Source organism: Hibiscus syriacus, unplaced genomic scaffold (assembly GCF_006381635.1).
Source record: "Hibiscus syriacus cultivar Baekdansim isolate YM2019G1 unplaced genomic scaffold, ASM638163v2 tig00005936_pilon, whole genome shotgun sequence".
In the NCBI taxonomy this organism is placed as follows: Eukaryota; Viridiplantae; Streptophyta; class Magnoliopsida; order Malvales; family Malvaceae; genus Hibiscus; species Hibiscus syriacus.
This window is the reverse complement of record NW_024062072.1, coordinates 188684-204068: the sequence shown is the minus strand read 5'-3', so window position 1 is coordinate 204068 and position 15385 is coordinate 188684. Positions and strand designations below refer to the sequence as shown.

General features: G+C 35.6%; 1 protein-coding gene across 1 annotated transcript; it reads right to left on the bottom strand.

Annotated features, from left to right (window-relative positions):
• Window positions 1-1233: 1233 nt before the first annotated feature.
• Window positions 1234-14428, bottom strand: LOC120200291 (nardilysin-like). Its single transcript, XM_039201174.1, is given in 20 exon segments — window positions 1234-1654; window positions 2019-2140; window positions 2300-2453; window positions 2901-3007; window positions 3112-3315; window positions 3807-3989; window positions 4277-4426; window positions 4848-5227; window positions 5526-5675; window positions 6164-6320; window positions 6660-6787; window positions 11688-11706; window positions 12163-12395; window positions 12745-12882; window positions 12974-13069; window positions 13186-13259; window positions 13447-13559; window positions 13735-13781; window positions 13877-13952; window positions 14029-14428. Coding segments are annotated over 20 exon segments (3108 nt in total). The 5' UTR covers window positions 14353-14428; the 3' UTR covers window positions 1234-1401.
• Between the last annotated feature and the right edge of the window lie 957 nt (window positions 14429-15385).

Here is a 15385-nt window from a genome sequence, read left to right as displayed (position 1 = left end):
TAACCTAAAATGAAACATTGATGGCTAAAATACCAATGATTTTCACATCATCACGCGTCACCACCAAACTGCCATATTATTCAATTATTAATGGGTTAAAAACTCAATGATATAGTTACATGCAAAAGTAAAGTTTAATGCTAAAAGCATATCAATTTATAGTTCATTGACAAATTCAATACAAAAATAGAAATTTAGTAATATCTGATATAATTTATTCTAAAATTTAAATACATCCATTTATTTTCATATTTCACATATAATTATTTGTTCATGCGCTACAAAAAGGTAAAATCTTAATGATTGGTCAAAATCAAACAAATCATATATATATATATATATATATATATATATATATATATATCACTAATTTTATTCAAAATAGAAAATCTCTTAAATTACAATAAAGATTTGCAATTATAATCGTAAATTAAACACATAATTAGGACAATTTATTATAACTATTGAAACAAAACTAGCAATTTAAGATCACATAAAGATCATATAAGGAAATATTAAAATCTAACCAAGAAAACTCAAACAAAGATCAATACAAATAGATATAATCACATTGACAAACGAACCACAAATGACGATCAAGCTACTGAAAGACCACTGACAAACCGCAAATCAAACTCGAGCGACGTGAAAAGTTATCCACGAACGCATAACAAGTATCCAAATCTAATATGAGGGTCCAAAACAGGGAAGATCAATAATATAACAGATAAGCGTCATCTTAATCAGTTGTGACAATGTCAAATCAATCGTTAGAGAAAAATAAGTGAAAACAACGACGACACGACTAAAAAAATGCTAAAAGCAGAAGAAAAACGTGTCATAAAAGCAAATGAAAACTTGTCGTATAAGCAAATTTATTGAAAATGAAAAAAAGAAAATAAATATGTAATATAAAAAAAATAAAATGACAACAAAAAATACAGACGGTCAGCAACTAATATTAAAATTAATATTGTTGTCAATCAACAAAGACAAAAAAAAAAGATGAACGGCTTATCAATAAGAAAACAATTAGGATTGAATTGAGACCATTTGTAGAATCAAATTTTATATATGATATGGATCAAAATTCATGTATAATTTTAAAAATAATCCTTTCAAATAAATTTCACCACATATAATATCATATACCGATTTAATACAAAAATTAATGAGCATATATAATTCAATCAATATTCAAATAAGTTTAAATGCTACTATATAATAAAAATCTATAATCCCACCAATAGGTTTGAATATCATTGTTGATTTCACTGCTATCCTTCCACCTTTTTCATCGTCCAACACAAAATGTTTATGTAGACCTTCCGATCAGTAATTGTATACTGTTTTAGCCTCTTCTTTGTTTTTGGTTTCACCCAAACATCAATTAGTTTGCATTTAACAAAGGCATGGATAGTACTCGGATGACATCTTAAAAGCTTCAAGGTCTTTAATGTGCTGTTGCTGCTGTAAACAGTCTGTTTTATTTTCACCCTCTTCTAGGCTGGTGTTGCATCCCCATACACGAATCGCCAGTTTTCGACATTTCGGCGAAGGTTCTCGCAAATACTTTTTATACCACTTCACAATGTCCATCTTCTGGATGCTTTTGAGTTCCTCTGCTTCCCTCTTTGACATGTCAAACATATACCTGAGAGATACACAAAAGTTAATAATACAATAGAGGAGAGGAGGAAGGAACAATGCTATCATACGCGCGCGCGCACGCACACACATGTAGCTCGCACCAGTAAAACTCTAAATAATTTTCTCGACTCGATACATCTACAGAACCAAGGCAGAATAAAAGAAACAAAAGCAACAGTCATGGTGAGGAGAATAGCCCAATTTAACATCCAATATTTACTGAATGAGTGGCACTTCTCTGCACAAGGTTGTTATATAGTACTTGTAATGTCATAACAGAATTATTACATAAACAGGATTAACTTGCAATTTGCAAAAGGAAAAGGAAAATTATGTTTGTCCAACAAAAATACTATATAGATACGCACCTGTTATCGACAATCTGATTCCATAAGCGATTGGTCTCATATAAGAGGGAGGGATCTCTTTCCAGGAGCTTTGCTGTTAGTCCACTCCTATAACTCTCAAATGATTCATCATCAAGCCCTTCCTACAATGCATTAGGAATTAAAAGCATACATGTCTTCATTAAATAATAACAAAGGAATACAGTTTAGCATTGAAAGAAAAGAGCTGTGCATTTCTTGGTAGGCTATAATAGAAAAGTATCCAAGCAAACCAGCATATTAGATAGCAGCTCAACACTCACCAACAACTCTTCCAAGCCATTTATGAAGTTGTCTGTCCTCTCCTGCAAGTAAACCGGGCTGTACTTGGAAGATTGAATGCAGAAACAAAAGCCACAAACACGATAGGTCACCCGTGGGCTACATTCAACCACATAACCAAGTTGTTCCTTTGTCCTATATTCCAGATTGAATAAACAATTAGAGAAATCATTATAATTTTTCAATTTTGCCTCGACCAAAAAAAAAGGGGGAAATGAACATCGCATGTTATCACATTTGTTTACATATGCATACATCCCTACAAACACATGATCCACTAATGCTAGCAAAAACATGCATACAAACATATAGATAACTAGAGCAGCCTAGATTAGTAAAGATCTCAAACAAAGCAAGAGTGCAGCCTTAACAGAAACAAGATAACCTTTCTTTCCAGCAAGGAAAAAAAATTAAGTAGACGATTATTTCAATCAAATAGTTTCCCAAAAGAAAAGGGGGGAAATTTCGCTTCCCCCCCCCCCCAATATTTTGGTTGCTTAAGTGCTCAAACGCCCTGCACAGGCTAGCGGTAGAGAAGATTGATTAGCACAATTTCAGACCTCCAGCCTTTGAAAAAATTACCTTAGCTGATTAAAAAGTGGTTCTTCCACAATTTCATCAAAAAGATCTATCAAAGCCTTCAATTTTACTGCTTCCTTCTCTACTTCTGGCTCAATTTGGAAATAAAGCTTCAATTCAAGGCCAATGATGTGATCAATAATAGTATAAAGCATTAATAAGAAAAAAAAATATAAACTAATATTTCATAGAGAATCTGATCATCATCATGTACCTCAAGCACTGAGTTCGTTTCAGACTTATTCTTTACACTGACATCTTTCACAAAGTTGGCACCAGAGGGAAAACACATCACGTGCTCTCTATGCCTCATTGTGACAGGCATCGGTTGTACAGAAAAGTTGCTTTTGAAGATATTTGAAATGTCAAGTACTTCTTTTTCTAACAAATTACCATGGAAAAGGCCCTCAATATATACCTACCCAACATATGCAGTTAGAATTTAGAGAAACTATCAGGCAATGAACCCAACAATTAAATTAATCATTTCACGTTCCTATAAACAGTATAATGAAATATCAAGTGCCAAAACAAACTTTTGGAATCTGTCATTCTAATTTCAAAATAGATACATCAACGGATGGAGGACTAATTCTATATTTACATTTTTCTTTGAAATGTTTTGGTTCCACTCATAGTTAACATTTCAAGCTTCAAATGTGAAATTAACTCTTCCCAAGGACAACCATTTCCCTGTTTCATGGGTGACATAAGCCTAAGCCACAAAATGCATTCCGAATAAGGAAGTAAACAATACTTTACCCAATCGAGATCACTAACTATAAGAAGGTTTTGAGGACAATAAAAAAAACCCTACAAGGTTCACCCAAATCAAAACCAAATTTAAACTGATGGAAAATAATCACATGAAAAATTCATCCAAACCCAAACGTCATGTGTCGGTGTTACCTGGGAACGAAGCTCAGGAATAAAGGCCATCAAATCAGACAGAGAAATGTCATTTAGAAAACAAAGCTTTTCATAAACATCATAAAAACTTTTGCATAAAATCTGCAGCCTCAAGTACGATGAGTGACTCAAAGGCTTCATGTTGGAGTTTCTTAGAGTTCTCTCCATATTCTCCTTAATTACCTGTCAGATGCAGTGTCAAATTACAAATTCAGCCAAAAACCTCTGCAAAACCATAAGAACCAATTCAATCTTGGTCTGTGTTGATTGTCAGGAGGTAAGCACATAGTAGAATTAATTGATAAACTTTTTCATCTGGATTGTAAGAAAATAGATTAGTTTATAGTAGATTTTTAAAGTGCCAATCTTGATAATAACAGCAGCTGCAATTTGCCTTGTTCTTCCGCCAAAGGTCGACAGCTATGTTAAATGTACATCAAACACATCACAGTTTGAGGAGATGCGTGTACCTTAAAACGATCATTAGTAGGTAAAAAAGAGTTTGCGATTGTCAAAATCTTTCCCAAGAGAACAGGAAGTTTATCATTGAATCCATAAAGCTTCAGCTCTAACTTGTCACTGTACATTGCCACTGAAGTTTCTAGCTTGGCAATACTGGCCTGGAAACAAAATTCTAATCACATTTAGATTTCAACAACAAATGCGAGAACAAACCAAACTAACATATGGCAAGAAACAAGATGAAAAAGAACGATGACTATGTTTCAGAAACTAGACACGGGCCAAACGAAATGTTTAAGGAGATATTATTTACCAGCAACTCAGAGACTGCTTAAACAGAAATGTAAAGGGCTCAACTTTACTATTGCCTGAAATTCAAAGATACTAAAACACATGTATATTTTTTGTTGTCACAAATTTCTATTGAACAAGAAAATTATAATCAAATGGACTGATCCAGTAACCCATGCTCCAAGGCCAGCAAAATCTTTAACTTTCTAAGATTCCAAGCAACAAATTTCAATAAAAATAAAATTAATTACAAACAGAAAAGTTCAAGATAAATGATCAGAAATGAACCTGATATATAATCTCATTTAGGTCATCCTTAAGGAGGTGAATATAAAGTTCAGTCAACAAACAACTCCTCAAACTAAGATACGCCCCTTTCAGATTAATCCGAAAATATGTATTTGCCCGAGGAAGTTTGAAAGTACTATCAAGCTTGTACCAGAACTTCATCAATGGTTCGTCAAAAATGCATATAGGCAATGTTTCATTTGCAGGATTAATTTCTGTAGAATCAGCTCGAATAGAGAAATCACATGGAATAAACTCATTTTTCACAGGCAGATGCAATGAAGCATCAATTTCTTGGGGGTCTTCCCATAATTCCATCAAAGATGAAGAAATTTCTTCCTCAGAATAAGGTGATCCAAACCAAGGCTCATATTGGACATCTGCAAAAAAAAGAATACATGCACTCAGTTGCTTTCCCATAATTACCAGTATAAATATGATCAAAAGAAATTAAGCACATTTTAGTTAAAAAGAATCAACATAATATAGGAACATGCTAATGGTGGAAATTTACAATGTAAAAGGGACAATCCAACAACTGGTAGTTGTCTATCAAAGAAAGGAATATAGCTTCAAATTAGATCATCATTGTTCTGAGACTCTTAGAACATAGAAACATGGTCCAATATTTTATAATAATAATACAATGGCTAAATAGAACAGAACAGAGCATGGTACCATGTAGCTTGAAGGATTTTGTTACTACATCAATTCTCATGTTTCTGGGAGTGAAGAAACTTAGAATCTTTCTTATCGTCTCCTCTTCCCATAACTCATAGACATAATCTCCGTAGATAACATGTTCTGGTGGATAAACAAGCAAATTTTCTGCAACAAAGAAGCACAAGGAATAGTTAATGGAATGCAGCATCAAATACCAGAAATTAGAAATAAATATAGCTTCCTCGTTTTATTTATCAAAAACAACATTAAGAGTTCACCCATAATTCAGACAATGATCAAACAATATTATTTTTTTAATTGTCAAATTTTTCTGCTTTAACAATAATATGAATTTACTAGAAACTCCTCATCAGTCCTAAGCTCTCAAAATTTTCTAGAGGTAGCCCAATCCCACAACCCAATCAGCTGCATACAGGCACTGATTATCAGTGAGACAGAAACCATGTAAGTGAGTTTGTTTAACATACACAAGGCACATCAAAATCCCAACAAACTTTTCAAGGCATATCAGCACCCTATCAACTATTTTCCACTTTCAATTTCATTTATGGCAATGTCAGTAATATAAACAATTTGCATCATAATGTTTCAACAGATGCAAGTTGAAATTTTGAAAAACAAGAGGAAAGAACCTGCAAGTTCAGCAGCATAATCATCCTGAGATTCTTCCTCAGCAAAACGAAAGTCCATGTTTCCCATATCCTGCAGTTCCTTAAATATCCATTCTTGAGGGGAAAGTTGACGCAATAATTTAAGATATTGATAAACATAACCAATGATGTGAAATATCTGCAAGGAAAAAGTGAAGCACCTTTAACAATTGTAGCTAAAAAAACACAAAATTCACGAAGCGACCTTAAAAAATATAAGCACATACAATATAGAAAAACAAATACAACAACAATCCCAGTAGCAGTAACTGCCTAGGTACAATTTATTACAAAATTGAGCTAGCAATTACAGCAACACAATGAGAAGATAAAGTAAACCAATATCCTCCTAGGAATTTGAGACAATCTTTTCATGTGCATTTGACATGGAACTAAATGTAATACCACATAAAATGAAAAACATGAGAAGTTTTAGCCAGACTCTTATTTGCTTAGAAGATGAATCAATACATGCTACCTTTTCCAAACCACAATCTGTAAGATGGATGGACATGCTAAAGATATAAGCTACAGAAGATCTCTGCATTCCATCATCTGAAACACCGGCAGATACAGAGGTTATCCATCCCTTAGCTTTGAGAAAGTGTCGAGAATATCTAAATTAAATATTAGATAGGATCAGTTTTAATTAGATAGAATCAGTTTTTATTCTATTAGTTATTAGATAGGATCATTTTTAATTAGATAGAATCAGTTTTTATTCTGTTGCTAATTTTATGCATCTTTTTATGTAAAGTTGTTACATTGTAAACTCTATTTAAGTCAGCCATATTCAGCATAAATAAATACGATTTATTCGGAACAAGTTTTTCCGTCTTTATGGTGTCAGAGCAAAAATGGCCAAACCCTACGATGATATCTCTGGTATCGACTCTATGAGTTCTACTCGCTCACCTTCAATCACCCTAAACACTGAATCCTTCCAAAACATATCCATCACTTCTCACAAGTTGAATAGAAATAATTTCTTACAGTGGTCACAATATGTGAAACTGTTTATTTGTGGCCGTGGAAAATTCGGCTATCTCTCAGGTACCACTACGGAACCTGCCGAAGAAGATGAAGAATCTGAAAGATGGGAGGCAGAAAACTCGATGATTATGTCTTGGCTCATAAATTCCATGGATCCGAGTGTAGGGAGAACTTATCTCTTCCTACCTACTGCTCATGACATTTGGAATGCTGTGAACGAGACCTATTCTGATCTCGGGAACGCAGGACAATGGTTTGAACTAAAAACTCGGTTATGGAGGCTAAAACAAGGAGAAAAAATTGTCACTCACTACTACACTGAACTCAAGACCTTGTGGAAAGAGGTCGACATGTTCAGCGACTACGAATGGAGTTGTGCTAAGGACAGGGCTCTATTCCAGAAGATGGTGGAAAAAGAACGCGTCTTCGAATTCCTTGTCGGCCTTAACAAGGAATTGGATGAAGTCAGAGGGCGCATTCTTGGTCGTGAACCACTACCAAGCACAAGAGAAGTCTTCTCCGAAGTCAGACGAGAGGAGAGCCGGCGGACAGTCATGCTTGGAGGCCACTCACCAAATCCCACCGAGTCTTCTGCCTTGTTCTCGGGTCAGCCACCACGTCGCAACGATCGTCGGAACGACAGAGATCGGCCAATCTGCGAGCACTGCAACAAGCCGGGACACACTAAAGCCAAGTGTTGGAAGCTACACGGGAAGCCAGCCGAGAATTTTTCAGCCAATCGAAATTCTCGTAATGCAAAGGGATTCCATGCCTCATCTGAAGATGCTTCTGAAGAGCCGAAACCTGCCTCAGAACTGTCTGCCTTCAGCAAAGAACAGCTAGAGCAATTGTATCAACTAATGAGTTCTCATTCCATATCCAACACTCCTAACCCATCATCTTATATTGCCTCTTCATCATTAGCCCAGAAAGGTACATATCCTACAGCTTTCATAGCCGGTTCTAAATCAAACCTTTGGATCATAGATTCAGGGGCAACAGATCACATGACCGGTAATTCCTCCATATTCTCATCTTATTTTCCTTTATCTGGTAATCTGAAGGTAAAAATTGATGATGGCTCCCTAACCTCTATAGCTGGAAAAGGCTCTATCATTATTTCTCCATCTCTCACATTACTAAATGTCTTACATGTCCCAAAGCTCTCTTGCAATCTCATCTCTGTTAATCGTATTATTCATGATTGCAAATGCATTGCTACAATAACATTTGCTGGATTTGAATTTCAGGACCCTTGTTCGGGGAAGATGATTGGCAATGCTAAGAAGGTCGATGGACTCTATCACTTGGTCACGGACAATCCTTCAGATAAACAAGTTCAGAAACCGAGATGCTTTACTACCTTGTCTTGTGAGAATGAAATAATGTTGTGGCATTATAGGTTAGGACATCCTAGTTTTAATTACTTGAAATATTTGTTTCCAAATCTTTTCAAAAAAAAAGGATGGTTTTTCTTTTCAGTGTGAAGCTTGTGAATTGGCAAAACATCATAGATCTGTTTATCCATCTTTAAAGTATATGCCATCAAAACCTTTTTCTCTTGTGCATAGTGATATTTGGGGCCCTTCACGAGTAAAAACAGCCTCAGGATCTAGATGGTTCATCACATTCATTGATGATCACACTAGAGTCACGTGGATTTATTTACTAAAAGAAAAATTCGAGGCAGCAAGTGTTTTCAAAAATTTTCACTCACTGATCAATACTCAGTTTCAAGCAAATATTCAAGTTCTTAGAACCGATAATGGTCGAGAATATTTTAATGCAATCTTAGGTGATTTTTTGAAACAAAAAGGAATTATTCATCACAGTTCTTGCGTTGATACTCCCCAACAAAATGGAGTTGCTGAAAGAAAAAATAGGCATTTATTAGAGGTGACTAGGGCTTTACTGTTTGCTATGAATGTTCCTAATCGTTTTTGGAATGAAGCACTCTTAACAGCGTCTTATTTGATAAATCGAATGCCTACAAGAGTTTTTAATTATATTACTCCTTTGCAAGCTCTAAAGAATATGTTTCCTGAAAATAGATCTTTCACTGATTTAACACCTAAAATTTTTTGTTGCATTGCTTTTGTTCATATACGGCCAAAATAGAGGAAAACTCGATCCCCGAGCACATAAATGCATATTTCTAGGTTTTTCACCAACACAAAAAGGGTATAAATGCTTTGATCCTAAATCTGGGAAATATTATGTGAGTATGGATGTCACGTTTTTTGAAAAACAACCTTTTTTTGACAAAAACTCTCTTCCGGGGGAGAATGACTCTGAAATGAGTTTTTGGGAACAAACATCCTTGCCAAAATCGGTTGTAAATAGCTCAGTGGAACCAATTCATATTTCCGTAATTAATCCTAGGATTTCACAACCTATAAATTCATAACCTCGTGAGACTCAGGTAGAAACCAACTTGGAACCATCTACTGAACTTCGTGTTTATTCTAGACGGATGACTCGACCAAGAAATGTTCCACCGGCCCCCAAGGTATGCCAACCATCGGACTCGACTATGGTCCAAGGTACGACTTCTCTTTCTCCTATTTCTTCTCCAAATTTAGAGTCTTCTACAGAATTCTTTGAACCCATAGCCTTGCGCAAAGGTGTTAGATCATGTACCACAAAACATCCAATATCCAATTTCTTATCTTATAATAAACTCTCTCCAGATTTCAAAGCTTTTTCCACCAGGATTATGGATGATGCACTACCTAAGTCGATACATGAAGCTCTAGAAGTTCCGAGATGGAGAGAGGCAGTTTTTGAGGAGTTAAAGGCCCTGAAGAAGAATGACATGTGGGATCTAACTCCTTTACCTGAGGGGAAACGATCTGTAGGCAGCAAGTGGGTGTTCACCATCAAATACCATGCAGATGGCTCGGTCGAGAGATACAAGGCAAGACTCGTAGCACGAGGCTTCACTCAGACATACGGCCTTGACTACGAGGAGACCTTCGCACCTGTGGCCAAACTAAACACCGTACGTGTCCTACTCTCACTAGCCGCCAATCTGGATTGGACTCTCAGACAGTTTGATGTGAGGAATGCGTTCCTAAACGGTGAGCTAGAGGAAGAGGTGTTTATGGAAGTTCCTCCAGGCTTTGATGAATTGAAGAAGGATGGTAGGGTCTGAAAGCTAAAGAAATCCATTTATGGATTGAAACAATCTCCGAGAGCCTGGTTCGAGAGATTCACGAGAGCTGTGAAACAACATGGTTACACTCAGGCCCAGTCTGATCATACTATGTTCTACAAACACAATAATGGTAAAATTGATATTTTAATTGTGTATATAGATGACATTGTTATGACAGGAGATGACACAGTAGAGTTGGAGTCGTTGAAGAACTTCTTATCCAACCAGTTTGAAGTCAAGGATCTAGGACAACTCAAATATTTCCTTGGAATGGAGGTGGCTAGATCCTCAAAAGGTATAATTATCTCGCAAAGGAAATATGTCCTCGATATCTTGAAAGAGACCGGATTACTCGGATGTAAACCAGTGGCGACTCCTATTGATCCGAATCAAAAACTCGAAAAAGAAGATGGTGTTGACCTGTGGACAAGAATTGGTATCAGAAGCTGGTGGGGAAACTGATTTATTTGGCTCATACGAGACCAGATATTGCATTTGCTGTGAGCTTGGTTAGTCAGTTTATGCATTGTCCCTCAGAAAAACACTCCAAGGCTGTTTACCGGATTCTTCATTACTTGAAAGGGAGTCCTGGTAAAGGAATCATGTTTTCGAAGAATGGAAGTCGAAGAGTGGAGATCTTCACTGATGCTGATTGGGGCAGAAGTTCTACAGACAGAAGATCTACTACCAGTTATTGATCCTTTGTCTGGGGCAACTTAGTTACTTGGAGGAGCAAGAAGCAACCAGTTGTCTCTAGAAGCAGTGCGGAGGCCGAGTTCAGAGCCATGGCGCAAGGAGTATGTGAGTTGTTATGGCTTAGGAGGATCTTGGAGGAGCTGAAGGTTGAAGGAGATAAACCGATGAAGTTGTATTGCGACAACAAATCGGCAATCAGTATTGCTTAGAATCCTGTACAGCATGACATGACCAAACATGTCGAAATAGATCGTCATTTCATCAAGGAGAGGCTGGAAAATGGCGATATCTGCATACCGTTTGTTCCATCATCAGAGCAGCTCGCCGATGTTCTCACCAAGGGATTGTTTACTACGATGTTCGAAGGATTTTTGTCCAAGCTGGGAATGATCAATATCTATTCTCCAGCTTGAGGGGGGTGTCGAGAATATCTAAATTAAATATTAGATAGGATCAGTTTTAATTAGATAGAATCAGTTTTTATTCTATTAGTTATTAGATAGGATCATTTTTAATTAGATAGAATCAGTTTTATTCTGTTGCTAATTTTATGCATCTTTTTATGTAAAGTTGTTACATTGTAAACTCTATTTAAGTCAGCCATATTCAGCAGAAATAAATACGATTTATTCGGAACAAGTTTTTCCGTCTTTAGAAAGTAATGCAGGCTTCCTTTGCCCTCTGGAAAAAGGGGAAAAAAGAAGATATGAATTTGTACCTTAGTACACATGACCAACCATATACAACATAATGGTTTAAGCAGAACAAAAATGTCTCAATGAATAAGCTAGAAACTAAGATCTAAGCATTGTTTATCTCTTATATGGTTCTAAACAAGAAGGGAATAGTAGCAATCATGTTAGTTTCAGGATATTAAAATCTGATCTCAGCATAATAGTAATAGTAGTTAAGCATATTGAATTAACTCATGGGGTTAAGCATTGGAAATTGAAGCAAATGAAAAACACTATCTGCATTCCACAGACTAATCAAGAATCATTTATCATTTACAAGGCATCAAAGCTGTGGAGAGTTCACATTTTCTTCATATATGCATATGCATCCTTTTCTTTGTTAGTATTATTTCCATGAGCAACCTCCTTCTTAATCATTAAGATAATGCAGAATTAGATACCTGACCAAGAAGATGAGCCAAATAATCTTTCGGTTTCTTCGGATACTCTTGCAAAAGACAAGGTAGTGCCCAGCTTAACTCAAGGATATGGACATCCTTAACTGCCTCCAACCTATAAAGTTTACCAGCACTCCAGATAGGACCTTCCACCTTAAACTCTGGCTTCCCTTGAGAACCTTGTTTGACACCCGAAAACAATTCAACAACCCATTGCTGAAGTACATCCAAAGGCTCTACACCATCAACAAGTATTATCAGGATTACGCTATTAAAGAATATAAACAAATATTGTAGACATTAATGACACCATAATTTTCTTCCAAAAGCCACATCTATAATAACTACTGAAATTCCTTCAAAATTAGAATTAATTTTTGTATATGTTAACCGTTTTATGGACAGATTATAAAGTTCATAATCAGCAGTCTAAATAAGGTAAAATGGGTAAGAAATTTTTTTAAAAATGGTGGAAATGGGGAAAAAGAGGCAGTGAAAATAAATGTGATCATAGTTCAAAGAACTTTTTTCCAGCAGAGACTAGTGATAGAGAGACACTAAACGATGGCCACAAATCTAGAGAACCACAAAAGAGTAACTTCCCACCACCAATTACCACTAACTTCATCAGTCCGCCATGTTAATAATCTTTGTATAGTTCTAGTATTTGTTTGCGTAGATCAATCCCTCTCACGGCAGCATCAACCAGGCTCTTCTTGTTTCCTACCATTTAAGAAAACGGAAATTACCATTTTCATACCAGTAGACATAATCAAATCATTCAAAGAGTGAATAACAATGACAAGGATCTCACCCCAAAAGAATCTATTAAAAGGGTGACCGTTTTCAGATGTATGGCACTGGAGTTGCTTAAGGTGACATATATCATTCTGCAAAACCTGGTTAAATTCTACAATCCCATTTTGGTTGAAATTAGAGAACAGATTTCCTATATTTGGAAGAAGAAAAAAATGGAGAAGGGGGATGCATGAAAACAGATGATAGACTGAGGTTAATGGGGCACACCAGAATCCACAGCAAGCACCTCTCGATCCATTGCTTCAAGTTTTACAAGGGGTGAAATAAAAAACTGAGAAAATCTGATAAAGACAAAAGACCAACATAAGGATCAAATTCTGACAACTTGGGGAATCAGTACACAAAACAAAGATCAAATTATTACTCCATTAAAAATTTCTATGACGAAGCTTGAGTCGAGCAATGTAAAGGAAGTGGAAAAAGTAATTCCATAAAAAAAGCTCCGCCCTTTATAGTTTGATCATTTACCTTCTCAAAGCACCCTTGAGAAATTCTTTTTCAACTTCAAAATGATAGCAGGTATGCTCAACTTCTGTATATGCATTTGATGAGCCTCCATGTTTGGATAAGTAACTATCATACTAGCAAATAAGAGTGTCAATGGTGGTAGGCCAAATAATAAACACACTGTTTAGATGTAGGTCAAGAAAGAATGCACTGTTTAAATTATCAATAGAAGAAGCTAGCAAATAAAAATAAAAATATTTTCTTGTGGATATCAAGAATAATAGTAGGAAATAACATGGATGAACAAACCTCGTTTTCATCAGGAAATTCAGTACTCCCCATGAATAGCATATGTTCTACGAAGAAGTAAAGAAAATTCACGAATATTAGGCAGAGCAGAATTTAGTGCAGTTGAGCCGAATGGGATGAATAGAACTGAAAGTAATGAAACCTAGAAAATGAGCGAGACCCTGCGCCTCAGGAGGGTCAGAAAAGCTGCCAAATCCTACACACATTGCTGCCGCTGCCTGCAACCAAATTCACAATCGATGAATCAATCTAACGTATGGACTTCAATCAATAAAATAAAGGGAAATGACAAACCATTTTAGACTGAACGGCTTTCTCTTCAATCTGTTTCTCATCGTCAGTGTCCTCTTCTTCTTCTTCTTCGTCATCTTCATCTTCATCCTCATCTCCAACTCCATCTCCATCTTCACCATCGTCTTCAGTTCCACCTTCAGTCTCAGTCTTAACTAGCAAATGAGAACATTGAGGAAGTCCGTCAGGGTAAATCTGGGGATCGTGAACCAGCAAAGCGACGAGACCATTGTCGAGCTCGATTACCCTGTAGAGTCGGCGGTCGTTTGCAGACTTAATTACCACGCTGTCCGATGAGTACCTCAGTCCGCTTCCGTCTGCAACCATCGTCAATTTTTCAACTTTGATACGAAGTGTTACAATTATAAAAGAGAGGAAAACTTCGATTCTGTGTAAGATTTAAATATATAATCTTCTACAAGTAAATATGCTTCAGCAGTTCATCAGCTTAAAATAAACTATCCCAGTCCGACAGTCGAGTCGCCCTCTAGGTCTTCCTTTGTGGACACTTCAAAAACCCAAAAGCACATGTAAGCAAAGCATCGAATCATAATAAATTAAAGCGTAAAATGCACTTTGATCACTCAATTATTAGTTAGGTTACAAACAAGACACCTAATTTTAAAATGTTATAATAGAATCACTCAATTAAAATTTATTACAATCAAATCACACCTACGTTAAAAATGAAATATATGTGTGATGAAGTTTGATGTAATAACATTTTTAATCTTTAAAACTTATATCTTCTATCAATTTAGTTATAATTCAATAAACTTAACCTTCATATTTAAAAAACCTATTAATTTAATCATTAATCCTCTCTTAATTTACTTGTTCTTCGCAATTCTTATCATAATTCCTCCACCTTCCTTTTTTTTCATTAACATTTCATCCCTACTCATATCCAACTCTCTTCCCGTCGCAATCTCTTCATCTCCTCATATGCTTCCTTCCTTGATGTTACTCTCTCTCTCTCTCTCTCTCTCTCTCTCTCTCTCTCTCTCTCTCTCTCTCTCTCCCTCTCTCTTAAGAATATTAGCTCGATTTGGAAGGATTGTAAATATTTATAAATTATATTAAATACATTTTTAAAATATTATTCAGTTCATTGTAAATATTATTTAGTAATCATGGTTTTAAAATTTATAAATTATAAATCACTCAAATATTATGATTTTGATGGATTTTATATTGATTTTTTTTATTTAAACATACTCTAATATTTATTTATTAAAAATAAATATTTAATATATTGTTTTTACAAATTAAATAAATACATTGAAGCTTTGTGATGCAAAGTATTGTGAGAAATAGTACTGAGTGAGGAGGCATTTCGTTAATATTAGAGTGTGAGAGT